Source organism: Anolis carolinensis, chromosome 1 (genome assembly GCF_035594765.1).
Source record: "Anolis carolinensis isolate JA03-04 chromosome 1, rAnoCar3.1.pri, whole genome shotgun sequence".
Taxonomy (NCBI): Eukaryota; Metazoa; Chordata; class Lepidosauria; order Squamata; family Dactyloidae; genus Anolis; species Anolis carolinensis.
In genome coordinates, this window is record NC_085841.1 from 140288318 (window position 1) to 140315739 (window position 27422).

The following is a 27422-nucleotide window of genomic DNA, read 5'->3' on the forward strand; positions in this document are numbered from 1 at the left end:
TCCTCCATGTTCTCTAAGGACCCCGAAAGTTTAAACTAATTTAAAATGAACCAAGAAAACTTGCCTAAGAATCTTGCAGGGCCACATAATGACCTAATGAGAAAGAGGCTTGCCTGGATGCATATACAACTAAAATCCCCATGGCATTTAGAAACACAAGGCATGGGGAAATTGTTGTGCCAATTTTCTTCCAAACAGAAGCAATAGTAACACTGGCAATGCATTTGAAGATCTCCCAGCTGCCTTTGTTTACAGTAGATTTTTGTTGTTGGTGTAAATTGAATGTTCTACAACAGTAGAAAGGTTGTTGACATTTCATGAGGTTTATCTTCGGTCAGTATGTGTAATCCACCTGGAACAAGCTAGAAAGTTCTCAGCTACTTTCCTTCCCCTCTCCATAATTATTTGGATATTAATCCATTTTTTTCATTTGGTCTCAGAAGGAGCAATTCTGTGAATAGAACTCTCCATCCACAAAAAAGAACAAAGAATCTTGGATCCAATCCTCCATTTCCAAGAAGGGGTTGTTTGCCTTCATATTAAAGCGAACACAATCTTTTCATACAGCACAGTCCAGAAAGAAAAGGCATGGCAGAGTGAGTTAAGATTTCAAGTTTATTAGATCTTAAAATATAGACTTAACTTTCAACAGGACATTTCAAAGAATAATATAATCTTCAATTTCATACACTCAAAATGGTACACCTTCATTCAAAAATATATTATTTAATGTACCCAAAATACATTTTTCAAACTTTATTTAATATAAACTCAGTTCCAAACATCATACCTTCCATCTGTCTAAATCACAAACAAATCCATTTCCTTTAAAAATGATTTCCAAACAAATTGGAGCAGACTTCACAGGAAGAGACTTTTGTGATTCCTCAAATTCTTCTCAAATCAGCATATTTATCGGTGGTAACTATCTTAATATACATTACAGTTCATGAACTGCAGTTTAAGCAAAGCTTTGTGGTAAGTTAAACATAGTTAAAAGCAATGGAAATGCATCATGTAATCCAAAAAAACTCTGCAAACCATGTTTATTTAGTATCACAACAAATTTAACAAGATGATAAAATATCACAACTTCAGATGTTATTCCGAATAATGAATTTTTCTGAAACTCCATACACTTGGCCACATTATTGACATAGTCTGTGCTTTCTCATCCAGCCCTGTGCCACACAGAGAAATCTTATTTAATAATGCTAACAGGAGGGCTATATAGTGTAAATCTAAACAAATCTACTCAAAATTAAGATCTTTTGATTTCATTGGGACTTTACTGTTAAATGGGAGAGACAATATGCAAGGGATAGGCTCTATAGTAGGGATTATATCTGACTAGTCATCCATAGGCTGGGAATGCAAGTGATTGAAGAGGAATATTTGGTAAATGGGCATCTGTTTCATTCAAATATTCCTCTGTGAAAATGGCATGAGAGTTTTTTTTTTAAAAAAAATCTCAATTTCACTAACTCTAGTCAAGGAAGATGATTGGCTCATTTGGTCCATGAAGATAAACTAATCCACTGCAGCATAGTAGTGTTAGAGAGACAATAGATCAATAGCATGTATTTATGTGAGGTAAGAATGTTGTATTATTGCTCTCCACCACAAACTCAAGTTGGAAAGTTCTGCATACAAGCAATGGGCCTCCAGCAAAATCTGCAAGCCACAAGCAAAGAGAAGTAACATAGTTCCCACTGTTACACTGGCTACGCTCAAGAAAACAGCTCTCACCATTATGTGCAATCTTTCAGGCTCTACATTTAAACTACCATTTATTTATTTAAACATGATTCAATGTCTTACTTTATCTAATGGAGCTGAACTTCTAAAAGGAGAATTGTGTTAAGCTAAGCAATCTTTTAGCCCTTTTTCAGTGCCTTTTCTAAATAAATAGCCCGCCAGAGTTTTCATTGGCACAATGTAGCCAAATGTATTCAATTTCCTTTAACAATATAAAACAGTCACAGGAGTTCTGGCATTTCTGTGTTTAAAAAGGGAAAAAAGAGAGCACTGTACAAAGGCCTTATTTTTTAAATATGAAAAAAATCTCAGCATGATTAACTGAAAATCTGTCTTCAATGTTCTACGACGTAGTAAGATAAACTCGTATTAATAAAGCATTTGAACGGTCATCCATACAAAAGATACTATATATCTTTAAATAAATAAAAGCTACTATGTACATAATACTGTACATGAAACGAGAAATAGCAGTCTGGAATAACTTGCTGAGGAAATCACTTTTGAGAGAGAGAGAGAGAGAGAGAGAGAGAGAGAGAAAAGAGGAGATTTTTTTATTTATACTGTAAATTTAAAAGCTGAGTTGAAGTTTCTTAGAAGTTATATTCTAAGAAAAATCTTTTTTTTCCTCATTCTTTAGGAGGAGGAGAGATTACTTTGGTAATATAAAGACCCTTCATCATATTTTGTAGTAAACGTCAGTTTCATCCTCCGTCATGCCCCCCTGCAAGCTATGCTACATTTAAAGAATTATGGAGGATGCAAAATGTTGTCCAGACAGCAAAATGAAAATAAAATGTGGTAAATGTGGTACTTCCTCAAATTATGTTAGCCCCTCCCCAATCACTTTGGACAAATGTAATGAGATGGTCCCAAGTTCTCTGGCTACAAATACAGTGGTATATCTTAGAAGATATTTTGCACAGCTCTGTTAAAATGCTTGTCTTGAATTACTTCCGATTTAAATATTGAGTCTAGTGACAACCACATGATCGTACCACCATATTTCTGTATTTTTTCAAAATAACATTTGAACTGTCATCAAAGTAAAGCACGGAGATTGCATTCAGTTTTGTTGGTGCACAGCAAGGCTTGGGGACATGATCTGGGAACATCAGATGGACCTGAAAAACAGAAATGGGATAAGTGAAGCCTTTTTTCATAGAATTATTTCCACTGCCAATAATCCAATATGTGCATTTTCTACTTGCACTAACATTACATTGCAAAAATGTGTGCTTTCTATATTTCAGATAGTAAAGTGCTATCCATTTTTTAGCAACTGTGTAATACAGGAAAGTAGCGGAGACACAAAGGTAGTTTTGTGACTTCTTAAAGATTAACATGCTTCTTATCGAGCCTTCATGGACCAGGGCCCACTTCGTTAGATTCGTGAAATGTTATGAAAGTGAATGTTTCATGCAGCTGGAATTTGTTTCATGCAACTGTGATCTGTTGACATAGTAAGAAAGAAAAAGTGACAAAATTGTCTTGAGAGACATCATTTTAGACATTTAGATCTAATATTAGATTGGAGAAAGGAGACCTAGACTCAGTCCTCACTCAGCCATGAAATTGTGTGGCCCAGAGTAAGTCAATTTCTTTTAGCCCACTCACATTCATATGGCTATTGTGAGAACAACATCAACCATGTATCTGATGGTGTTGTAAGGAATCCCATGGCTCATAGGGCTGAAGTGCTGGGAGACTCTGCTTAAACAGATAAGGTGGTGTTATCTGCAATACCCATATCTTGTTACATCCACCCAGTATAGTCTTTTGAGAGGAAGAGCACTTGCAAGAGTCCCATGTTTCCACAAGATTAAAAAACTAATGAGAGCTTAGAACTACCACATAAGGTCCTCCTCTTCTTACAAGGCTTGTTACTCTCTCATCTCATAGAAGCATAGAATCATAGAATTGTAGAGTTGGAAGAGACCTCACGGGCCATCCAGTCCAACCCCCTGCAAGAAGCAGGAAAATCTCATTCAATAAAGCTGAAAGAAATGTGCTTGAAAGAAGGACAGTGCTATTAAATGTTCCAGTTCTGTCTGTTGTGTACTTACTTTTCTCATTCTCAATTTTGCAGGTTACCATAAAAGTAGTACATGATGTACAATTTGAGACTACTCTGCTTGATTGGCCAGATACAAAGAGTTTCAACATGCCAGCCACAATCCCAGCAAGCAAATCTCAGGTATGTGGCTTGTAAGGCTATTTTGCAGTGCACCTAAAGCTCAGGGATTGGTTGTGAAGTACCTACTCTCAGCAGTTCAAGTAATAAGGGATTTAAGTCAGTCTGAATGATACTGAACTGGACTTCAAATCCCCAAATGCAGGATGTCCCATACAAGACCACTTATTTTCTGCCAAAGAGTGCTGGTGCCTCACCAAACTGCAGTTCCCATAGTATTGAGCCATGGGTGTTAAAGTGGTGTAAAAGTGCATTAATTCTATGGTGTAGCGAAAGCCTTGGATAACTGTAAGGGAGGCAAGGTATGGGGGAAATAGTTGAGAAATTTGAGAACGGGGGAAACACAGGGCCTTACTGCTTGAAAATCAGTTAAATGTAATATTCTGCACATGTTGGGTGAGTTAGAAATCAAGCAGGAGGCCACAGAGGAGGGAGTAGTAACAGAAAGGACAAAGAGATTATTAAAGCCTGAATAAAAACTTCTGAAATAATAAGTTTCATTTGTTTGGTAAAACTGTTAAAGTCTGCTATAGCTATCTGCCCAACAGCAATATAAGTCTGCAGTATTTGCCAGAGCACACAAAGCAGGCAACTGGGAAACAGTTTTCATACTCTTACCATGAAGAGACCATTTACCCCAAAGAGAGGTTTTTTCAAACAACCATAAATCCTACAAACACACACAAAACCTAGTAAAAGTTTAAGCACATTTCTGAGGTTATTTAATAAAGATGAGGGGAAATGTTGAGAATGCACATGTCCAATTTTATTTCAGACAACCGTGGGCTTCCCATTTCCAGCACTAGAAAGCACAATTTTTATTTTATAATTTATTTGATAATTTCTCAGCCAGGTTCTTAAGAACATTAAAAAGAATATATGTTTGTAATATTCTACAGAAGTCTGAGAAAGGGTGGGCATAGACTAGGGATGAAAAGGATACTCAAATACAGATACTGAAAGGAATCTGGGCTGGTAAGACTCTTCACAGTTTACATTTAGTTGTTTTGTGCAAAAGACAACACTTTTTTGACAAAAATAAACATTTCTGTAAAAAAATATTTTCTGTGATGAAAAAGGTGTTTCTTTCACAGGAAATATTGTAATAACAGACTTGTTTTAAGCAAAAATTATATTTGATTGATTTTCACTGAAAAGAACATTTTTTTAATCAAGAAAATTTTTCTGCCCAAAAAGTGATGTTTTCTTTGTAAGTAAATTTTGCACGCAATAAGTTTCAAATTGTGAACAGATTTTGAAAACTGTGGTTATTGATTGCTTTTTTTTGAAAGAGAAAGGAATTTTTCTAAAATTACTCATTGCTTCCTATAAAAAGGAAACTAGTGAAAATTTACATCTATTGCTTACACTATACATTTTCCCAGTGAGCAATGCCTGAGAGTGGCCTCTTTGGCCAAAAATTCATTTTTACTTATACTTTAAGAATATTTCTCTTCTATTGGATACTTGACATCTGAGCATAACTAGTACAACCAGAAGTAATGGTTTTGCAACCTATTCAGAACCTGATTGATTTTTTATTTTATTAAATCTCTTTGTAGGATTATATTAACAGAATAAGTTATTGAATCAAATACAATTAACTCTGGAAATTCAACAACAAAAATTCAAGTACACACTAAGGCAGAGCTTCCCAAGCATTTCATGGTGGAGGCACACTTTTTAGATTTGCATAATGTCATGACACAGTAATTCAGTTTTATTAGCAAACCAACTCATTATAAGAGATATGTACACACACACACAAATCATGGTAATGAAATGTATAGGGATACAACATATGTTATGAAATTTAAAATATATATGATTTATTGCTTATTTCACATAGATCTGGAGGTTTCTTGTTACGTTCATGAGACATACCAACACGCTAATGTATTGTGACACACTATTTGGAAAGTTCTGCAGTAATGTGCATTCATGTTCATGGAAATTGAATGAAGCTAGCAAGAAAATGAGGCAAAGCTTTAAAAGTGCATGCAAATTATATTTGAGAAACCTTCACATTTCTGAGAAACAACCTAGTTACTAAGATTTATGAGCTAGTGTGAAATTAGGCCTCCCTATAAAAACCTTCCCTTTATTTAAAAAAAATCATGACTTGTTAGTTAAATTGACATTCAATTTCCTGTTTGGCTCCATTAGTCAATGCAGATGCTATCGCATGTCCACAAGGTGAGATGATGTCTTAATATACATAATGCGTACAGACACTCAAATGCTGCAATTCCCACTTGGATCTTAGAGCAAAATAGCAATGATTGGGTAGAGCTAGAAACTGTCCATCTGGAAGCACCTAAAATACAATGAAATGCTGATTTCCTGAAATAAATATAATTTTATTTTAGTATGATAATCTACACCTAGGGATTAATTCATATTTGGCCCTACTCACATCATCACTGGTTCCATACCATAAAGGCATTGGATTTTTTTTTCTTTTAAAATGTGATATTTGTTTCGACCTAATCATAAGTAGTAGGGGTTCTTTAGGTTTTGTATGTTTTGTCCTCAGCAGCCTTAAATTGTAGGAGTGGGCACTTATTTAAACAAATGTGTCCTATAAGGCTGGCTCTACATTGTAGAATTAATGCAGTTTGACACCACTCTGTATTGTAGTAGAGCCAGTAAGTAATGTTGCAAGCAGTAGTATGAGTACCAGAAGGGGGAAAAGGGCTCCTCGCGAGCAGGAGTCAGATGAAGAACAGTAAAGGAAAAGGATATACTTATGGCACCTACTGATGAAGACACATTCGAAGGGTTTTCAAGTGGCGAGGAGTCAATGAGTGAGGAAGGAGATGTGGTGGATGGGAATAGAGGCACAAAGAGGGTTACTCGGAAGCAGGAATCAGATGAAGAACAGGAGAGGAATAAGATCCGGGATATACTTACTGCTCCCACAGATGATGAATCGTTTATGGGTTTCTCTGGGAATGATGAGGATGAGGAGAACACAATGGATTGGACAAAGGTACAAGAGATAAGGAATATATGTGCAGAGCCAACCTCTAGTGACACGTTTGTGGGGTTTTCAGGACATGAGGATTAACAAAGGGGAGATACATCTGAATCATGGGGAAGCCTAAGTCTTGACAGGAGATGGAGGAGCTGGAGGGATGGAAACAGGGGTTTATGTGTGAAGACAAGGACAGCTGTAAGAGATGATGATGGGGTGGAGGCCAGCTCATCATCGGATAATGATGTGTAAGTTAAAAGTAGGCTCTGAAATGGGGAATCTTTGCAGAAGGCAAAGTGTTGGTTATGTTATTATATTGTGTGTATTTGTCGCTGCCTGTTCTCGTGTTGGGTTTTGGGTCCGGATTCTGCAGCCTGGAGTTCGTGTTACCTGTGGATCTTCGACTTGGACTGACTTCTCAGTGTGGCTTTCTCCCTCCCTGGATTGTGGACTGACTTGATGACAACTCTGTTTGACAGACTTGGAAATGACGTATCCTTTGGCTTCTTCGGTGACGACTCTTGGACTACGGCTGGCTTTGGCAACTCCTTCTTGCAGTTTATTTTATTTACTTATTTATTTACAGCATTTATATCCCGAAGGGGACTCAGGGTGGATCACATTACACATATAGGCAAACATTCAATGCCTTTTAACGTAGAACAAAGATAAGACAAACACAGGCTCCGAGCGGGCCTCGAACTCATGACCTCCTGGTCAGAGTGATTCATTGCAGCTGGTTGCAGCTGGCTTACTCTCCAGCCTATGCCACAGCCTGTTAACTCTTTGGGGGGCAGCGCTGTTTGTTAGAACTCCTTGTGTACACCGCTGCTTGTTTGCTGGTTACTTTGACTGCTGTTTAATCCAGATTATTTTCCGTTTACCTTTTGGAGCCCAGTTTGGGTAAATTCTTTAAGTTTTGGCCAGAGACACTGAAGCTAAGTGTCTCTGAGCTTTTATTTGTTTTTGCAATAAACCTTTTGTTGGACTAAATAGCGTGTGTGGCTCTTTAAGGCCTCTGTGTCTCGACACTCTGACTGCCATAGCTCAATGCTATGGAATAACAAACATTGTAGTTTTAGAAGGTCTTTAATTTAACCTTTTCTGTCAAAGAGTGCCAGTGTCTCACCAAGCTACAATTCCAAGAATTTCATAGCCTTGAGCCATGACAGTGAAACTGGAGTCAAAATGGATTAATACTATAGTGTAGAGCCAACTTAAGATGACAAAGGGTTCCTCAGAAAAGGAAGAGTCAGGCAACTGGGTGTTGTAGAATTAAACCAAATAAGTGGTGAAAAAAAGAGCTTTCAAAATCATCTACTTGCCTAGGGAAGATTGGCTGGCGGGCTGGTTGTGAATAGATCTCTAAAGAGAAAAATATCAATAACCCCAACTCCTGCAAAAAAGCATTCTCCTGTGTCAGACGTGATTGCAGCCTCTACCTTAAATAAAGCTAAGGAGAATTTGCCTATTACTGATTCCAGTACCCAATGCAAACTTATTTACTGGCTGAATAATTTTAATTATGTAAAAAATAGGTTGCATAAAGACTTGGCAAGTTCTTCTTAAAAATCTAGCCTAAATATCATAAAGGCACCAATTCATATTTGATCTTGGGAGCTAAGCAATGTCAGACCTGGTTAGTCCTTGGATGGAAGACTGCCAATGAATACCAGTTGCTGAAGGTTGCATTTCAGAGGAAGGAACTGGTAAAACTACCTTTGAGTATCCCTTTTCTTAAGAAGAACCCCTATGAATTGCTTGCAGTCACCATAAGTCTACAGGTGGCTTGTAAGCATATATACAAAGCTATTTTTAAAATAGAGGGGGGTGAGAATCCCAAGGCATTTTATTTTATTGAGATATATATATATATATATATAAGTCATGGGCAAATCTTCGGAATAAGTTGTTTATCGTAATAAATGTGTTATTCAAAATAGATCCGAAGGGGTTTCTGAGGTGGTTTGGTGCTTCAGAATTAACCTTCCAATTCGAAGTGTTGGTGCCCATGCCTCTAAATACCTTCGGATAACCTTCGGATATATGGGAAAGTGTTTTAATTCAACCAACCTTTGCTATTCAGGAGAAAAATCCCCCTTCCCGTTTTGGAGTGGTTGCTTTCTATTGGTCTCTTAAACTGGCTTCAGAAGTGGAGGGAGCCTGGATCTTGTTTTCCCGTGCTTAAACTCGGGCTTGCAAAAGTGGAGGGAGGATCTCTCTTGCAAACCACTTCATCTTCCTGTGCTTAAACTGAGGCTTGCAGAAGGGAGAGAGCCAGATAATTGCAGGGCTTTAATTCTGCAGGATCTCCCTTGCAAAACCCCTCCTGCCTTTGCCAGAAACTTAAGTGAGGAAAGGGGGAAAAGGAGGGGGGATCAATCCCAATGTGCTGGCAAAACTCCAAATTAGAACTCTCCACCCAATGGTCAGGGAAAGCAAACTATCACCCTGCTAAGGATTTTCCACAATCCCCCCCCCTATTATTTTAAATTATCCTGTTGTTGTTGTTGTTGTTGTTGTTGTTGTTGTTGTTATTGGCACCCCACATTTATCTCTAGATTTGAGACGGATATATATATACTGTAATAGTATCACTCTGGGAAGGGAAAAGGTTGCATTTTAAATCTATGTTTTAGTAGTATTTCTGTGTGTGTGACATGTGTAAGCCCCATCCACTCCTGAGTGTGGGAAGAAATCCACTCCTAGATCATCTTCTTATCCCAGATTATATGGCAGTGGGGACATATATTCTCCTCCTCCTCCTCCTCCTCCTCCTCCTCATTTGCAGGATCAGGCTGGATCTACACTGACCTATATCCCAGGATCTTATCCCAGATTATATGGCAGTGGGGACATATATTCTCCTCCTCCTCGTTTGCAAGATCAGGCTGGATCTACACTGGCCTATATCCCAGGATCTCATCCCAGATTATATGGCAGTGGGGACATATATTCTCCTCCTCCTCCTCGTTTGTAAGATCAGGCTGGATCTACACTGGCCTATATCCCAGGATCTTATCCCAGATTATATGGCAATTGAGACATATATTCTCCTCCCCCTCCTCCTCATTTGCAAGATCAGGCTGGATCTACACTGGTCTATATCCCAGGATCTTATCCCAGATTATATGGCAGTGGGGACATATATTCTCCTCCTCCTCCTCATTTGCAGGATCAGGCTGGATCTACACTGGCCTATATCCCAGGATCTTATCCCAGATTATATGGCAATTGGACATATATTCTCCTCCTCCTCGTTTACAAGATCAGGCTGGATCTACACTGGCCTATATCCCAGGATCTTATCCCAGATTATATGGCAGTGGGGACATATATTCTCCTCCTTCTCCTCCTCGTTCGCAAGATCAGGCTGGATCTACACTGACCTATATCCCAGGATCTTATCCCAGATTATATGGTAGTGGTGACATATATTCTCCTCCTCTTCCTCCTCCTCCTCCTCGTTTGCAAGATCAGGCTGGATCTACACTGGCCTATATCCCAGGATCTTATCCCAGATTATATGGCAGTGGGGACATATATAATCCTCCTCCTCCTCCTCCCGGAGGAGGAGGAGGAGGAGGATAATCCGGATTGGGAGCTGCTTTTTTTTGTTTTTTGCAAAGCTTTGGAGAACTTATTCAGAGGCTGATGGCCATCAGTCAGGAGTGATTTGATGGTGTGCTATGATTTTTTTTTCCTGGTTGATAAATGTCATTTCCTAATTAGTTCTGTCATAAAAACAGCAAGGGACATCATCCTATAAAAATAGCACATTATGGTTGGTTGAGTCACTCTCCACCAATTTAACAAGGTTTCAGCCACAAAAACAAAGTTTCTGAAATAGAACAACCCAATGAAACAGGAAATAAGACTTTCAAACCAGGAACAGATTTCTGCAATTATTAAAAATTGTTTATTATAAAAGCTATGAAAATGTGCCAAAAATCAGAGGATATGGAAAACATTCTGAAATTTAGTGGGCTAACAGTGGGAAATGTGTTCTACCACTGTAGCAAATTTCATTAGGATAGCTCAAAAAATGAGAAAGAGTCCCCTCAATTTTCCCCATTAAATATGTTTTCCTGTATGCGCATGTGCATCTACCATTAACGAAGTACATACGAAGCTTTGGAAGCTTTGGAAAGTTTTGAATTTTTTTGCTTCAAAATTCGGAAATGACTTTAGAAACTAAGCGCCAGCCCCCACTACTTTAGAATCGAGTATTGAACCATTTTTTCATGGATCGCATATGTCATATATATATATATATATATATATATATATATATATATATATAGACACACACACACACACACACACATAGTGAAATCCCTATGAAAATCAATGTGATTAATCTTCAGTGTTCAACTGATTCATTAATTCATAACCTAACTTTCCTTAAATATTTGGAAACACATACATACCAGAGTCTGCACAATTGCATGATTTGTAGCATTCATATGGGCATTGAGAGGAAATGAACACTCTCCATCACAATAAAATGCAGCATAACCTTCTGGAGCTATGATCCAATCCTAAAAGTAAATGCAGAATATTTAAAATGCAAAATCAAAACATCTTGCTGAAAAGCAGCACTAGTTTGCTTTAAGAGATTGAAAATATCCAGAATACATACAAGATCACTAAAAACTAAACTCCGCCCACAAATCCTTTTTTATTATTATTCTGGGTAGAAATCAGTAGATGAATGTGTATGAACTGATTTAGACATTTCGAAAAGCTGATTCATTTCAGTTAGGAAGGTCCCATTAGCATTTCTTGATCCATCCCTGTATAGTGTTATGGGACTTTTTACCGCACAGAAATATAAGGGTGTGCATTTTTCCTAAGGTACATATGTTGAATGCATTTTCCTTAATGTATGCATTTTAATACATTTTATCAATTGATGTAAACATGCTTCTATACATTTTTCAAATTCAGTTTGAATCATCCAGAATTTTCAGAAATACGCATGATTTTGTACTTGTTTTGTTTTCTCTACAAACCTGCAAATATGCAGATTTCCCAGATGAGGGGTGCTTTTTCCCACTGTCAGTCCCTGGAGATGCAGAATAGATGTTTTCATAGAAAAATGCAAACCCAATGTATTTCTTGGCCTTCCATTCCTAGAGTTGAACTTCCCCTTTGCTCTGAAAAGATTTGCCGCTTTCAACACTATTTCAATTTCTATAGGTGGTAGTGTTTAGGATTACATATGACCAATAAGCAGCAGTCAGAGATGTAAACTAGATATACAGCAGGAGCTGTAGGATGGAATGCTGGTCATTTGTGCAGTGTCACAGGACATGGTTTTTAGGAAGTTAGTAGTGGATGTGGGAAGCTGCTTCATGTTTCCCTATACTGTCACCTCTATACTGACAACAAGAAGGAACAGTACATGGCACATAAGCCTTCTGATTCATGAATTTTCTTTCTCCATTAAGTGCAGCCACGACTACATAACTACTGCATTAATCTGATTGAGGGGTTCAATGCAAGTAAATCAGCTGTCGGAATTTGAGAGACAATGGAAGACCTATCTCTTCTGGCGGGCCTACCCAGTCAATTTTTAACTATTTTAACTTACGACTTGTGTTTATTGCATTTCAATCTTTTCTCTCTGTATTTTAATATATGTATTTCATAGAAATGTGTCTTAATCTACGTATTTTACATAATGTTTTACAATGATGTGTTTTTTACAATGTTGTGTCTCGAGGAGAGGTGGGTAAGAAATATTATTATTATTATTATTATTATTATTATTATTAAATGTATTGAATCAAAGGATTATGAAAGTTCTGTTGAATCAATCTTCTTGTTCTAGTTGGGATTAACAATTAGGTTTTGACTTACTAAACCTATAAATGTAACCTAAAAGATGATAGCTATCCCACAAAAAAGTGAAATTCTCCATCCTTGTGTTGGCTCTCCATTTTATAGTTAGCATATCAGTTAAAATGGAATGATAGCATTAGGATTGTGTGAAAGGATCCCAGACACTGAGCTTTGAAAATATGACTTTATCCACCACAAAGTATAATGATACACATGGTTAAACACATGTATACCATTCCTGACAAAGTTGATTCCACCCCTTTTCCAGATTTTAACCACAAATTACAATCAATAGGGTTTTAGACTCTATCTACACTGCCATATAATGCATATAATGCAATGCATTATATGGCAGTGTAGATGGGGCCTTACTTTCATTTTGTAACAGTTTCTTCTTGTTCACAGTTTCTCACACTGGTTAATAAGCAAAATATCTATAGCCCATTTTTTCTGATATCCAGGAGCTTCAGTGTTTGATGTCATTCTTGTTAAACAGGGTAATAACCAATCAGTATGGGATATTTTTTAATTGTTCATCCCATATTTTATATGACACCTTTCCCCCCACATACACACATTTACCCTTGTTTCTCTGCAAAAGCTTCTTTAATTTAGGAGACCTTATTAGTAGTAATGCTGTTTTAAGTCTAGCCTCTTGTCCAGTCAAACAATCCCACTCCCATGGAAACATAATGAAAATTATCACAATTATAGAAAGTGACACTACTCAGAACATGCTATATTATCCGTCAGTGCCTGAGTTCCTCCCAGATTCTTGGATAGAATTTCTGATGGCCCAAAACTCTAGCGAGTAATAACTAGAAGAATGTGAAATCAAGAGTAACAATAGGATTTAATGTTGCCCTTTACCTGCCACCCAAGGTCTCGGAAGCTCACATAGAGTTCATGTTTTTTACAGGCTTGTTTCTGCTCACTTGTGTTGTAATCTGGAGAAGGAAAAGAAGTGCACTGTATGAAATACTTCTACATCTCTAAGTTCAATATTTCACCTCTTGTTATTTGAGTAAATTTTCAAGACATTTCCTATTTCACATATGAAGTATTTAAGGCAAATGCTGTATTGAGTGGGAGTTCTGGTAATAATAATAGAAAAAATCTGACAAAAGGATATTAACATTGGATATTATACATAACAATTCTGAAATAAATCCCTTTCCAGTGAATGGAAACAGCTTATTTCTAAGTAAGTGGAGATAAGATTGCCATTTTTAAATACAGTAGAGTCTCACTTATCCAACATAAATGGGCCGGCAGAACGTTGGATAAGCAAATATGTTGGATAATAAGGAAGGATTAAGGAAAACATCGAATTAGGTTATGATTTTACAAATTAAGCACCAAAACATCATGTTTTACAACAATTCTGACAGAAAAAGTAGTTCAATACGCAGTAATGCTATGTAGTAATGACTGTATTTATGAATTTAGCACCAAAATATCACGATGTAGTGAAAACATTGACTACAAAAATGCATTGGATAATCCAGAATGTTGGATAAGTGAGTGCTGGATAAGTGAGACTCTACTGTATCTCAAAACCTAGGGCAAGAAAGAACTCAACCACAAATATGAGAAAAAGTGAAATGCAATCCAAATAAATGTGCCATTCAGATCTTAGCACTTAGTTTGCCTCTTGTTACTTTTTTTTTAAAGTGAATAGTTTGTGATTGTCTAATATCAGGCAAGCAAAAAGTAAGACCAAACAACCTAACCTTGGCATTCAGGGTCAAACTATCAAGTACACTCAATCAGGGCCGGCCCTAGGTAATTTTCAAGTGTAAGCGAACAGAATTTTGGCACCCCTCCCCCAAACCAATCACTGAAAAATAAAAGCGTTGAATAAGCGAAAATGTTGGATAATAAGGAGGGATTAAGGAAAAGCCTTTTAAACATAAAATTACATTATGATTTTACAAATTAAGCACCAAAACATCATGTTTTACAACAAATCAACAGAAAAAGCAGTTCAATACATGGTAATGTTATGTAGGAATTACTATATTTGAGGATTTAGCACCAAACATTGAACTGGGATATAGGGCAGTGTGGACTCAGATAACCCAGTTCAAAGCAGATATTGTGGGTTATTCCGCTTTGATATTCTGGGTTATATAGCTGTGTGGAAGAGCACTGAGGGTCCTTCCACACAGCCATATAACCCAGAATATTGTCACGACCCAGGCTGCAGAGCACCAATAACCATACACAGAGGCCAGAATCTATCTAATATCTTTATTAAGGGAATATATAAAGTTAATAAAAGCAAGTGTAGGAAATAGTTTAGAAGTAGACCTTTCAGGGAAGGTCAAAATTAGTCCAAAGAAACAATGTCCAATATGAAATATTAAGGTCCAAAGTTGTAATCCAATAACCGAAACACTCACTTTGCCAAGCAAAGTGAGGGGAGATGACAAGGTCCTTTAGTCCATGAAACTTGAGCAAGGCTAGGAAGTAACTTGATTCTTGGAACACAAGGCTTGAAACAAGGCAACAAGAAACGAGGAGCAAGAACAAGATCCGTGGTAATTACTTGGCAAGGTCCGGGAAGCAAGGCAAGATCCGGGGAGTAAACAAGCCTGGGAGCGGAGGCTTGGAAACAGGAACGAGGCTTGGAAGCGGGAGTAGCGCTGTCCACACACACTACTCCAGTAGCTGACGAATTGACTCCGCAAGATTCCTAAAGGGCAAGGAACCTAAATAGGGTCTCGTTTTCCCACCAAAGAACACTTCTCTGGGGAATCAGAACCGAAAGTCAATCTCTGTGCCCAGATGTATGACTCCCTAAAATTTCTCATGGAAGCAGGCTTAATCATCTGAATGCTTTGCTGCGATTCTCAGGCTTCTGCGATTAGCCTGCTGAACTCCTTTTTGTTGTTGATAATAATTACGGCGAGAAAATGGGGGAGATTTTGACTCAGGGCTTGTTTGGCAGATTTCTGGAAGACAAACCTCCTGCAGGTGCAAGGGCTCCAATTCTGGCTGGGAAAGTTCCCTTTCTGGCTGAAATGGTGGAAAACCCAAGTTTTCCTCTTCATCCGTCACAACAGCACTAGGAACGGGACTACATGGCCCATGAGTCATCACAAATATCAAGGCAGATAATCCACATTAACTGCTTCGAACTGGATTATATAGAAGTGTGGACTCAGATAACCCAGATCAAGGCAGATATTATGGGTTATTCTGCTTTGATATTCTGGGTTATATGGCTGTGTGGAAGAGCACTTTATTATATATTTCTAAATGTTCCTACTGCAATGCTAGAAATGTGTGGAATGAAAGAAAGTTTTATGAGGTGGTGGGATTCTTATGGTAGGGTAATGGACTCAATTTTTCCCCTCCTCCACATAGTTACATCCATGCTTCTGCCATGCAAAATAATAAGAAGGCTTTCCTGGAGATCCCCACTAAGAAAACGAAGAGGACATGCTCACAATTTCCCACTGATTTCCCAAAAATATTGCCTAGTGGATGGCGTCGCCCTTCAGGATGAAAGGTATGCTGAGCAGGGAGGCACCCTCCCACAGGGGCCCCCTGGATGTGCTCCAAGTCTCTCTCTGCCAGCGTGCACCACCCTGCAAGCTCCCAACGCCAGCAGCAGCAGCAGGCCTCCCTGCGCAGCACCCCCTTCATCCTGCACCTCCAGGTTTCCTTAAGCCAGGCCTCCAAAAGGCCCAGGCCCTTACTTTCCATGCCTGCCTCTGCTGCTGCGTCTGGAGGAGAGCACGCTCTAGCTCCTGTTGTTGTGAAGGAGGCTTGAGTTGGGGCGGGCGGGTGCATGGGAGGGAGTTTCCTGCTTCTTGGCTGAGGTTGGCTGTGATGAGAGTGAGGTGGGCTTGGCGGCTGCGTAGTTCTCAAATCTGTGGGGGGGGGAGGGAGTGAGGAAGGGGGTGGGCGAGAGCATGGCAGGCAAGGAGAAGCGGGGAGTGCGCGTGGGGTGTGTAACGGCGGCAATGGAGCTCGCATGCAAGGGGGGCAGAGGGGAGTGGAGGGGCCAGAGGCCCCTCAACTGCACCCACTACGCAATTGTGCCTTCCGCAATTACGTAGTTTGCATATAGGTTGAGCTGCCCCTGCATCCAATACAGAGAATGCAGCTGATCCTCTTCCAACTTTCCCCTTAGAAATAACCACATAGAATCAAACTGAGACAGGGCAGGGGGAAAGCAATTACATGAGAACAACAGACCTTGGAAAACAAGACCTACATGGGAAGCATAAGTATACTCTTCATCATAGTTATCTGTGATGAGTACATAAACTTGGACCATGATTATATCAACAGTTTTTCTCGAAGTCTTATGGATATTATTTGGTCAAACTTTACATTGTGACCCTGACTACTTCTACTATATCTTTTTTAACTATTAAAGCCTCACCATTTCTTGTATAATTTTCAGTATCAGAATAAGTTACCATGTCATTATCTGATTGAAAATATCCTATTCCTGTCTCTTTTCACTCATTCTCAACAAGCATGCCTAATATCTCTTCATTTTATATCCCCAGCTTCACCTGAGCTATGTTTCTCAATTCTCATACAGTGTGTAGCTTCAGCCTTTTCTTTCACTTCTGTGCATTTTAGCAGCAGAACTTTGTTTTTACTTATACCCAGTTACGTCATTAGACCTAGTGTCCCTTGTTTTTTCTTTCCCCCCATTTTGTCCTGGGATTCTCATGTTCCAGCACTATTTTCTGTTTCATTTTAGGTTGTTTCATCTTACCGTCTTCAAGATAAAGGTATTCAGAATGAGTTTACCATTGCCATCTTCTGCACAGTACTAGCTTCTTCAGTATGAGTGTCACCATTGTCATCTCTGAGAGATCTCCCATCAGTATCTCCCTCTGATTACTTGTGCTGCCCAGTAGATGTTTGGCATATGTAATCTCGCTTCTCATTAAAGGCCCCATTGATGGGAGAGTTATGTGCTATAGCAGCATAATTTTAACACAGTAGCTTTTAATTCCACCAGCACAGAATGTTAATGACAAAATGTTTATTTTTAGGCACAAGGACTTATAGTTCTCTCAACAAATGTGAACCCACTCCCTTACCTGCAACACTTGATATTCTTGAAGAATCCTGAGGACTGCTGGATTTGTTGCGATTCTGGTTTTTCTTTTTATTGTTGGCAGCTCGAACAGATCTAAGAAGGACTTCACTGGCTTTAAAGAATGCCACCATGAATGGCTGCTTTGACTGAGGACCATGTCTTCCTATAAGGCCAGCTGATTTTACATTGATACTACGACCTGCAAAATAGAAGGCAGTTAAGCCATTAAAAAGTATTATATGGATACTTTTCATTATATGGCTCATAATGAGAAAATAAAATAAGCTGGGCTATTTAGGGAAGGCTCATTGATTTTGCAAATTATGAAAAAATAGAAATCTTACTAGAATTCCAAATTCTGGAGCTAAACGGCTAATTTAAAAAAAAAAACCACAAATCTGTTATTTGTCAAAAACCAGAAAGGTACATTAAGAATCCTATAAACCCAACAAAAATCAACAGGAGGCATCATGCATATTGCTATTTCAAGTCAAAAATAACCGTAAAGCATGTCAAAATGTGCCAGAAACCTTAAATACTTGTTTCAGCTCTTCAAATAATTAGAATTGAAGTATAAGTATGTATCTGACTCTAATTTTGCTCCAGATTGATGCACATATTATATTCTTCCAATCATGACTAAGTAATAATTTGATGAGACCATAGATAGCGACTACCCCCCCCCCCGCCTGCCCCCTCCCCCAAAAGCAGTGAGGTTGGGCATAGGATTTAGAGGAAGTGGTGGTGGGGAGTGGAATGCTGCTGGAGCTGCATCCGTATTGGTTTCCAACATATAAGCTTCCAGCTTTCCACATAATTTGTTTTGGCAAGTCAGACACTTTTGTGTCTCTGCACTTTATGTAGAATCCATCTCTCTGCCAGGAACTGAGACAGTGTCATGTGAAGCTGTGCAGCTGCACAAGAGGAAGCACACCCAAGATCTTTAAGTAGTAAAGAAATGTGGAATGGCCTCAGCATGGGGCAGGGAGGGGAGCTGGGCAGCTCCAGAATTCCTCTGATCTATTGTTCTGGTGACACACCAGAAGGAGAGAAATTGTTAACATTGTACAACAATAGAACCATCTGTCTAGCAAATGTACATGGGCCATTCAACTCTGTTTCAGCTACAGAAAGAACTTACTAATAACCATGGGGTAAACCTTAAGCAAATAAGCGCATAGGTTTCCCTTTTAAAGGCAAACTTACAGTGGCTTTCTGCCAGGGTCTATATTTCTTACAAAAACCCCTATCATTGGCATGAAATGAAAGAGGGCAGTTTGATTTGTGGTCAAGGCAGTTTCCATTCTACTTCCCCTGTAACAAATGTATTAATTCAGCTCAGACTTCCTCCTCCTGGCAGCCGTTTAGCAGTAAAAAAGAGAAATTAGAAGTCGCAGCCAAATACCGTACCTTGAACTGACCCACTTCGATACATAAACACTTTTACAACATGTTTATTCAGGTGTAGCACTTTAAATTGGTTTAAGATGTTTCCAGTGACAGAGAACCCAGCAAAAGTGGGGCAGCAGTTGGGTGGGAGAGAAGAATTGAGAAATTTAAGCAGTTCAGGAACAGAGTGCATGGTCACATATATTCTGAAAAATTGTAATGAATGCTACTTTGGGGTGGTGAGTCTGGAAAGAATGGAAAGGAATGAATGTATGTGTTGCAACTTTTATTTTTACTTTTAAAATATGTTTTTAAAGAAAACATGCTTTTGTCAAAAGCTGCCTTCTGGTTTCTTTATGTCACTGACTATAATATAATATAATATAGTATCTAGAGATTCCTAGAGGGATACTTCTCTAAGAAGTTCTAGGTCCTTCAGTGTGATTCTATGTTCAATTTTTAGTCTTTTTAGTATAAAGAGGGAGGAAGTTTGTTCTTTTGTTTGATCCAATCACTTTTTCAAGCAATGGGTAAAATATCTTTCCAGAAGAGGAAATACCACCTCCTACAATCTGCCATGCTCATGCTACATGGTTGCATATTTGTTTCTCCCTATTTCTTTTCTATCCTTTCCTTTCTGTCACATTTCTTCCAAATATGAGACAAGCCAGTTACATCAGCACTGGGGATGACTCAGTTTTGTGTCTGTTCTAAAGCGTGCCTGAAGACTAGGAAAGCACTGGTTCCAACCCATCCAATGCTTCCATCAATCCATTCCTGGCATAATACTAGAATACCATCCCTACCTTACCCCAGTTGCTGTCGCCACTGTTGAAGTAGCAGCCAACATGGTGCCTTTTCTTCCACTAGTCAAAGGATGGACTCCACAAACACATGAAATGTGGCAGCACTCTACGATTCCAATGATACTTATCAAGGCTCATAGGACTGTACTCTCAGTCATTTAATTTTGCCTATAAAATATTAATACTTTTCCGACTGATCTAAGAAACCTTGCATTCTGTACTAAAATGGGGTGCAGTTCTAGGCCTTCTAGACTTTGTTTGGTACCAAACACTGCTACCAAGCAGTTATAAAATAAGCTTTTTCGATGATAAAGGATGCAGGAGATGGTACATAGAATAGAACCATTCCAGCCTTTTCACTTATGGGGTTCACTAGCCTCTCACGGCCAACAGTAGAACGGATTTCTAAATATTAATTCTACCCAGACTATCTTTGGCTAGCAATCCAATCCCCCATAATTAGCTATGGATCTCTGGGCTGGTGTGACCCAGAACAAGGCACATGGAAAAGCAAAGAAAAAGTAAGTATGTAAGCCTGACCAATTTCTCTCAAACTAAGCCATGAGAATGGTGCCAGCATGTAAATAACAGAGAAAAATCTATGACTGTAATGTATTCTCGGGCTTCACATCTTTTCCCATCCTCAAACTGCCAAACTAATGCTATTTTTTTTTAACAGAAACACTAATACAAATAAACCCTTTCCATACCACTGGAGAGCAATTAACATTTGGTCCATGATGATGACAAGGAATCTGAAGCATCTGCCTGGTGTCAACACTTAGGGAAATCTCACAGATTCAGTAGATCATCTACTATAGCTGAGACCGGACATTGAGGTCACCTATCCGGATGATAGCGGGAAGATACACCACGGATCATGCAAATCCAGTATCACCCTTCACCTCACCCCAGCTCATTTGGGGAATGTCACCGCCCAGCTTCTCCCTGTTGTTGTCTATGCATGGAAAGTCTCCTATATTGCCGGTGCTGCCTCCTGCGACACTTGGACTTCTCTTCAGGCACAGAGCCCCATCAGAAGTAGATCAACATCACGTGATGGAATCCGGTGAGCTCTATGCCTGATGAGAAGTCCAAGTGTTGCAGAAGAGGCAGAACATTTTGCCTGTCTGATGAAATCCTTGGGGTGCCTCTGCAGCCAGTTCTAGACATCCACAAAATGTGGGGTGGAATAGGCATGCAAAATGCTGGTTCTGTCTTACATTGTGGCCCAACAGGGATATTCCAAGCTGTATTGTGGACAAAAGAATGCCCACACTGCCAAGCCATGCTAAAACCAGTTTAGTTCCACAGGCAGCGGCCCAAAGGCCAGCCTCTATCCTACCCCATTGCTATCAGCTAAAAGGAGGGAAAGGACACCTAACTCATTTTGGACAGCTTCGCTTCATGAATCTGTGCTATGTTGACAAGAGAGCCCCCCTCACTCAGCTCAACACTTGAGACACCCACTATCAATCCACAAAGGAACTGGTGGTGAGAGTCTGCACTTCCTAAGCCCAGGGGAAAGTCCGAATCCTGATGCAGGATTTGGACTTTCCCTCATGTGTGTTTTTAACTCTGGCTGGATCTACATTGCCATATAATGCTGTTTCAGAATGCAGATTAACTGCATTGGACTGGATTATATGAGTCTATACTGCCATATATTCCTGTTCAGTTCAGCTATATCTACATTCTGAAACTGCATTTTATGACAGCGTAGATCCAGCCTCAAGATGCAGCTGTGTTAAGTAGCTTTACTCAGGTTAAATTGGATCAGCTTAAGTGTTTTTTGTAGATGTACAACCTAAATGGCCATTGTCGATGTGCCCTGCATTGTATAATTAAGGCACTTTGGCCCCACTTTAACTGTCATGACTAAATACTATGGAAATTTGGAAGTTGCAGTTCATTGATGAACACTTAGAGAAGACTAAAGAGCTTGTAAAAATAAAACTGCAATAATTCCATAGCACTGAGTCTTGGCAGATCAAGTGGTGTCAAACTGCACTAAATGTGTAGTGTAAATGCACTTAGCAAATAAATTTAGGCCTATTAGATATATATTGGAGAATGTGGCATCTCTAAAGACTATAGAGAGATTTACATTTCAAAGTCTGTAAAACCATTCTCTGAATTTACAAAGGTTTATATTGTGTAAGAAATCTTCAAACTGACAAGAACCCCTTTTAAAATAATGTTTAATATTATTAAGTTTCCTCTTCATTTCTCTCACACATCAGCTGTGGGATAACTATTACGTTCCCACAAGTTAAGGTTTATATAACTCCTGAAGATATACAGAGATATTCCTAAAAATTAATCCAAATCCAAATAACCTTTAAACACAGAAGCAGTTTATATGGTTCTCTATCTTCTGTTTACTTGATCTTTTGAACAGCCAAGGTAAGCTGTTAGGAGCAGATTTTTTTCCATCCTTCATCATAAAATTACAACCCAGCACTCATACTGGGAAAAATCAATAAATAATCATTCATATTTGACAAAGATTTACTTGGTTGTAAGTCCCAGTGATCAATGCAGAATTTACTTCCAAGTAAGTAAATGTAGGATTACAGAAGCTGATAAATTAATTCTGCAGCAGAAAAAGCATGTTGTATTCATCAAAGCACTTAATTCAGAATTGCTCCATTGATCTCAAAACTGCTTCAAAATTAGTGGCTTCATAACTGAAGCCTTCACGTATTTATTATGGCTGTGGGCCAAAGAACTGTGGAACTAGTTCCCTGCACCCAAGGGAGATTTGGGCTTGTGTTTCCCAAACAGCAGCCCCTCGCATGCTACGGAGCAAACTTCTTTTGAACCCGAGGGCCTTTCAGAAGCCGTTTGTGATTATGAGTTGTGGGTCTCGTTTTCAAAGGAAAAATGTTAGAGCCCCATTGGGCATAGCCAAGCCCTTAGGCATGTCTAAAGTTATGTTTTGGACCATGTCCTGCATAATTCAATCAATAATTGCATCTCATTATGCAGTATTAGTTAATCATTTTAACCGTAGGCAGGCACCTTGTTCCGATTAGAGTGGTGTCCAAAATATAGGTCGAGGAGAGGCCTCCTGAAACTGCATACATCCCTACTTGGGATTCTCCTTTTGGGAGAACTGACAAAACAACCCACTCCCTACTTCATATAGTCACATTGGCAGATTTCCACCACTCAGTGGATATAAAAAGTTAAGAAACTGCTGATATAATCCATTCCTTCCTATGTATAAAGAGCACTCTGTGTCCAGAAAACACAAGTCTTGTGTGTTTGTGTGTGTGAATGCCATGGAGATGGATGAATCAGTCTATCCAGTCCATGTCAGTTTCAAAATAATTCACTCAACTGATTGGAAATGTTAATGTTTGGGACTACAACTCCCAGAATCACATCACGAGCATGGCCAATGGCTTATCTCATTAGAGAACTGTGCCAGCCGGAGTCTAAAGTAACATTTCCAAGTTCTTCTGTAGTCATTAAGTCCAGCCAAAACCAAGGTCACCACAACATCTATTATAGAACTCCAATATGCCAATGACAACGTAGTCTGTGCGCATTCAGAAGAAGACCTACAAGCCACTCTAAAAACTTTTGCAGAAGCATACGAGAAGCTCGGCCTTTCATTGAACGTCGAGAAAACCAAAGTGTTCTTCCAACAGGCACCAGCTAATCCCTCTTCAATGCCAGGAATACAGCTTAATGGGGTAACATTAGAAAACATTGACAATTTCTGCTACCTTGGCAGCCACCTCTCCACAAAAGTCAACATTGACACTGAAATACAACACCGCCCGAGCTCTGCGAGTGCAGCATTTTTCCGAATGAAGCAGAGAGTGTTTGAGGATCGGGATATCCGTAGAGATACCAAGGTGCTTGTTTATAAAGCCATTGTCCTCCCAACCCTGCTCTATGCCTGCAAAATGTGCACAGTCTACAGACATCACACTCAACTCCTGGAGCGTTTCCATCAGCACTGCTTCAGAAAAATCCTGTAACTCTCTTGGGAAGACAGGCGGACAAATGCCAGCATGCTGGAAGAAGCAAAGATCACCAGCATTGAAGCGGTGCTCCTACGCCATCAACTCCGCTGGACTGGCCACGTTGTCCGAATGCCCGATCACCGTCTCCCAAAGCAGCTACTCTACTCCGAACTCAAGAACGGGAAACGTAATGTTGGTGGGCAGGAACAGAGATTTAAAGATGGGCTTAAAGCCAACCTTAAAAACTGTGGCATAGACACTGAGAACTGGGAAGCCCTGGCCCTTGAGCGCTCTAATTGGAGGTCAGCTGTGACCAGCAGTGCTGCAGAGTTTGAAGAGGCACGAATGGAGGGCTTAAGGGAGAAATGTGCCAAGAGGAAGGAGTGTCAGCCAACCCTGATTGGGACCGCTTTCCACCTGGAAACCGATGTCCTCACTGCAGGAGAATATGCGGATCAAGAATAGGTCTCTTCAGCCACTTACGGACACAGCCCCAAGACACCAGAAATGGAGGACCATCATCCTCGGCCTACGAGGGATCGCCTAAGTAAGTAAGTAAGTTCTTATATACACATTAGTCCAGAAAGCATACATTAGATTTATCAAAGACATTTTTCTCCATTGCAAACATGGATGGATGATATACATTTGCTTTTTTAAATAGTGAAACCCTATAATTAATACCCATATCACTTTTCAGAAACAAAGTGAGGGTTCTTGCAGTTATGTCCCATCCAGTCAGCTTCAACTTCTAGAGACCCAGATATCAATGGTCCAGCTCAGAGGGCTGTGGCCTTTTGGATTAATTCAATCTACATATAATGCATCTTCTTCATTAACTACCTTCAGCTTTACCAGTTATTATTCTCAATGAGTCATGACATTTCATGATTTATTTCTTTAAAAGTTCACCTGAAATTTCCAGCATCTTAAACAATACATGTTGTAACTTTGATTGCTAATGGCAGGTACTAAAAAACTAAGAACAAAACTGAGTGACATGGGGTTTACTGTGAGACAACTGATGATGGACTTCCTTAATGAAATGCTATCAGCATTGATAATCTGTCTCTGTATTGGAATTAAAACTTCACACTAGAAAAACTGGGTGATTTTAGTTATCTAGTAAACATATAAAGAATGGCCTGACCTGTTGAAGACAAGGCTACAAGCCTGGGGCTTGTCACTAGCAAAGAATTATAGTACTTTATACAAATTACAGGTCACGTTCCCAACTATTGTCTTCATACACCATAGAAAGCGGAGAGTTTTTCAGTTTAGATATTATTTTTACATCTTATAAACCTCCTCATAATTCTGGCTAGCAGTGACTGCTGTAGAGCTTCTATCTCATACTCTCTTGCCTTCCTCCTTCCTTGGCACCTACAGTCTTTAAATACATCCTTCAAAAAAAAAAAACCTCTGTCAACTTGAGCAGGTTGCTGGAACCATACTATTGCCTGGGGCAAATGTTAGGAAGATTGTGACTCCCTTTTGTCTGCACCTTCACCTTTCTTGTATCTTTCAAGGCAGAAAGTCAGCTTTTGAAGAGGCTTGTGCAGAAAAACACAGCCTTCCAGGTTGTAAAATCCAGTACAACTCAGAACAAGGCTGCTAGGATGTCTCTGTATATCTAGATTTTTAGGATCTTCAGAAAAGGTTCTTCTCTGTATTAGACCTGCTTGTGGTAGGAAAATGAAGTCATATTTTTGTTTCATTTCTGAAGGTGTCTTTCTGGTAGTTGTTCTCTGGTCTGAATTCTACTTACATAATGAAAGACAAGCTACCTCTTATTTGAATGACTTTCCACTATGAGTTAAATTCTTCATTTATTTATTTTGAAAAGAAGCAATGAGTAATTTTAGCAGTTTTTCCCTCAATATAAAAAAATAGTATTTGAAATTTACTCAAGTTTTGAAGACTATTTGTAATCTGAGACTTATTCTGCACAAAATCTGAGACTCATTCTGTACATGGCTGTTTTGCACAGAAAACAGCCCTTTCTACATATTTCTGCCGGTGATATAATTAATGGGGTGTATTTAATTTTATGTACTTAATATATAGTATTTTATGTATGTGCCATTTCTTTGTAATATATTTTAAACATATATATATATTCTGTTTATCTTGATTCAGCCCCACAAGAAGGCCAATTAATTTGTGTAGAGGCCAAAATACAATGGCTTTTAAAATTATTAATTCAGTCCAAATGATGTCAGCAAAGAAGGTAGGCAAAAAATGAGAAACCAGCTTCAGTGGAGGAATCTGGAGTGGACCTGTTGGTCAGGGAGGGAGGAAGGCCAGTTAAAAAGGAGTTAAGAGTCCATACTGGCTTCTGCACTTCAAGGCTATGTCTTCCCCATACAGAAGTAGAAACAATGGCAGTAATGAGGAAAATGTGAGGGGGTTTCTTCCTTGCCTACCATCAGCTGTCTGCAACTGGCTTCCTTGTCTAATCAGAAAATGCTAAGAGAAGGAGGAGATGGAGAGAAGAAAAATAGCTGTGAACAACTAAAGGGGTGGGAGGGTGTCTAAGAAACATATTAAAAGAAGCACTGACCCCATCTGCTGTCCCCAACAAGAGTGAGTAGTGCCAAAGAGCATTCGCTGTCGCCACTACCATTACTTTCTGTCCAGACATTCAAAAAGGTCAGAAGTGGCACTTCTGAGAGAGTAGAGGGGACTGGTGCTTCTTTTAAACTTTCCTAGGATTGAATAAGCTCTTGCCTTCCACCACTTTATGCAGAAAATGGGACAGTTCCACTTTTCAGAAGAATTAATACTGAAGCTTAACTTTTATCAAAAAAAAGAAAAAGAAAAGAAAGGATCTCTTCCTATGAGTAGAGTGGCAAAAGTACAGGCAATCCCTGGGTTCCAAACATCCGACTTAAAAACGACTCATGTTTAAGTCAGTGTCAACAGGAAGTGAGAGAAATCTACCACTGGGAAGGGAGAATCTTTCCTGGAAGAGTTATCATGGGGAAAAGGTGTCTCAACTGAAGTTTTCTCACCAATCCTTGTTTTCACATCAAGCCAAATTTTTCAAAATCCAATTCTCACAGGAACAGAAAGTGAGGTGAAATCTTCTGAACAGGGACATGGGCAGCAAAACGAACACCTCAGAAGTGTTAACCCTTTCCTATGCAGTCCAAAGCTTGTGTGTGTGTGTCTTTGCATGCATGCATGCTTTAGATGGTATAGGGGAGTTCAAGTTACACTTTAAACATGGTTAGAGTTACATTTTAAAATGTACCTCTTCTGACTTACATACAAATTCAGCTTCAGAACAAACCTACCAAACCTATCTTGTTTGTAACTTGGGGACTGCCTGCACTTGGATAGGGAAATGGTGCCAAGGGCAGCTGGCCCCATGGTGGCAATGATGCTTTTACCT

The 27422-nt window shown here is 39.2% G+C and overlaps 1 protein-coding gene across 1 annotated transcript in view; it reads right to left on the reverse strand.

The window, feature by feature from the left end:
* Nucleotides 1–597: 597 nt before the first annotated feature.
* bmp5 (bone morphogenetic protein 5) overlaps nucleotides 598–27422 on the reverse strand; it is an 87025-nt gene continuing 60200 nt past the window's right edge. Inside the window, exons 4-7 of the mRNA XM_003226063.4 lie at nucleotides 17852–18049; nucleotides 13647–13723; nucleotides 11360–11470; nucleotides 598–2882 (exon numbers count right to left, since the gene is read on the reverse strand). Of these exons, the coding sequence (XP_003226111.1) occupies nucleotides 2733–2882; nucleotides 11360–11470; nucleotides 13647–13723; nucleotides 17852–18049 (536 nt within the window). The 3' untranslated portion in view covers nucleotides 598–2732. The remainder of the gene's footprint in view (nucleotides 2883–11359; nucleotides 11471–13646; nucleotides 13724–17851; nucleotides 18050–27422) is intronic.